General features: G+C 40.1%; 1 protein-coding gene across 1 annotated transcript in view; it reads left to right on the top strand.

Annotated features, from left to right (window-relative positions):
* Positions 1-1,531: 1,531 nt before the first annotated feature.
* Positions 1,532-1,880, top strand: part of LOC145687510 (uncharacterized) — a 777-nt gene continuing 428 nt past the window's right edge. The window contains exon 1 of the mRNA XM_081760975.1: positions 1,532-1,880. This exon is cut by the window's right edge and continues 428 nt beyond it. Within this exon, the coding sequence (XP_081617101.1) occupies positions 1,532-1,880 (349 nt within the window).

The following is a 1,880-nucleotide window of genomic DNA, read 5'->3' as shown; positions in this document are numbered from 1 at the left end:
ATTCACAAAAAGGGGCGGAAGCGCTAGATTTAGAGCTCTGAAATAGGATAAAAATTGACAGTCAGTTCGGTTGATTTGCACGATTATGAAAAGCGATTGTTGCACGTTATCGTAATTTTCTGATAAGGGATAAATTGTGCGTTTGAATATTCGTAAGCGTTACAGTGTTTGCACAAGTCCCCGGCAATGCCGGCCCTGGCACCTACAATGCCGGAACCGGAACCGGGTCTGGTTTGCAAACGCGGCCGGCAAAACCGGTGCCGGCTCCGGCAATGTCGGTGCCGGCACTGCTTTGTACACACATCCTAGAAATGCCGGTGCCAAGATACAGAAATGTGATCATACATTCCACCAGTGGAAATGTTGGCAGTTGCAATAAGGTAAGTGATATTATTATTATTATTATTATTATTATTATTATTATTATTATTATTATTTATTTATTTATTTATTTATATATTTATTTATTTATTTTTATTCGTAAGTGTTCTACCATCAATGGCAAGTACTTTAAGTGAGCTAACTAGGAATGCTTCCAAGGTGTAATACTGGTTTAGAAGATCTGAAATGTGGAATTGATGGCCAACTTTGGTAGCTGGAATGCTGTTATTTTCTTTAAAAGAACATTGATATGTTGTTTGAGATGCCACACGACCCACTTTGCTTTTTTCAGTTACTTGTAAGAAATATGGCGACTTTCAAGACGGTAAATATGTTGACCATGCACACTAACATGTAACATTTACTACTCTATATTAAGCTGGGTACATTTCATTTTAATTGCTTAATGAACTGTGAGAAAATTTCAGAACCTGCAATTTTCCCTCAATCGCCCCGCAAAAGCGCAATGTCATTTCTTGTTTGACACTGATTGGCTTCTGAGCGATCTAAATAATACCGTATGTTTCTAGCAAGATTCTTAATAACCTTTTATCCGTGTTCAATTAAAACCATAATACCCAAATTTTACGTCAATACTGACGTTCCTGTAACTAATTACAGGGTGTCGCACGAAATGATCCACCATTTTTTTTTTTTTTTTTTTATCGTTTCAGGGGAACAAGAAATCGTGATGTACATTTTTACAGCATTAGCAGTACAGTTTGGCGAAACAGTTGAAAAATAAATTGACACCTAATTCACCATGCCGCCGGTAGAGGGCTAGTTTTCAAGATGGCTGACAAGAGCAGACTGACCACAGAGTAGCGCCCAACAATCGTGCTTTTGTTCCATGAATCAAAAAGTGTTATTGTAGCTCAAAGACAGTTTCGAGAGAGTTTTAATACCTGATGGGTTCCCTCCAACAAAACTATCCACAGACTGTATGAAAACTTTGGAAAGGAAGGAACAATATTGAAGCCGAAGTGTCCTTGACAGAAGCCTGTGTGTTCGCCTCAGAATATTGAAGCTGCTAGAGTTGCAATGCAGAGGAGTCCCGGGAGTCGACAAGAAAGGCAGCACTGCAACTTGGCATATCAAGACGTTCGGTTAACGAATTCTGAAGAGTGACCTCCATTTTTATCCATACAAGATGACCGTTGTGCAACGACTCACAAATTATCACAAGCCGCAGAGATTGGTGTTCGCACAATGGGCAGAGGGTAAGCAACGAATCCTTCACAACACTTGGTTTTCTGATGAGGCGCATTTCCATTTGGACGGAGTGGTTAACAAACAAAATGTGCGTTTTGGGGCCAATGAAAATCCACGGTTGATTCATGAAAAACAACATCACACTCCCAGGATTACAGTGTGGGTTGCAATTTCCAGCCATGGACTGATTGGGCCAATCTTCTTTGAAGAAACAGTAAACAGTGAGCGATACTTGACTATGCTCAGGAATAACTTTGTCCCGCAGTTGCTTGCTATTGCTTTGCCCA

The sequence above is a fragment of the Thermobia domestica genome, chromosome 6, assembly GCF_964235325.1.
Source record: "Thermobia domestica chromosome 6, izTheDome1.hap1.1, whole genome shotgun sequence".
NCBI classification, from domain to species: Eukaryota; Metazoa; Arthropoda; class Insecta; order Zygentoma; family Lepismatidae; genus Thermobia; species Thermobia domestica.
Note: the sequence above shows the minus strand (reverse complement) of the source record. Positions and strands in the feature narration are given on the sequence as shown.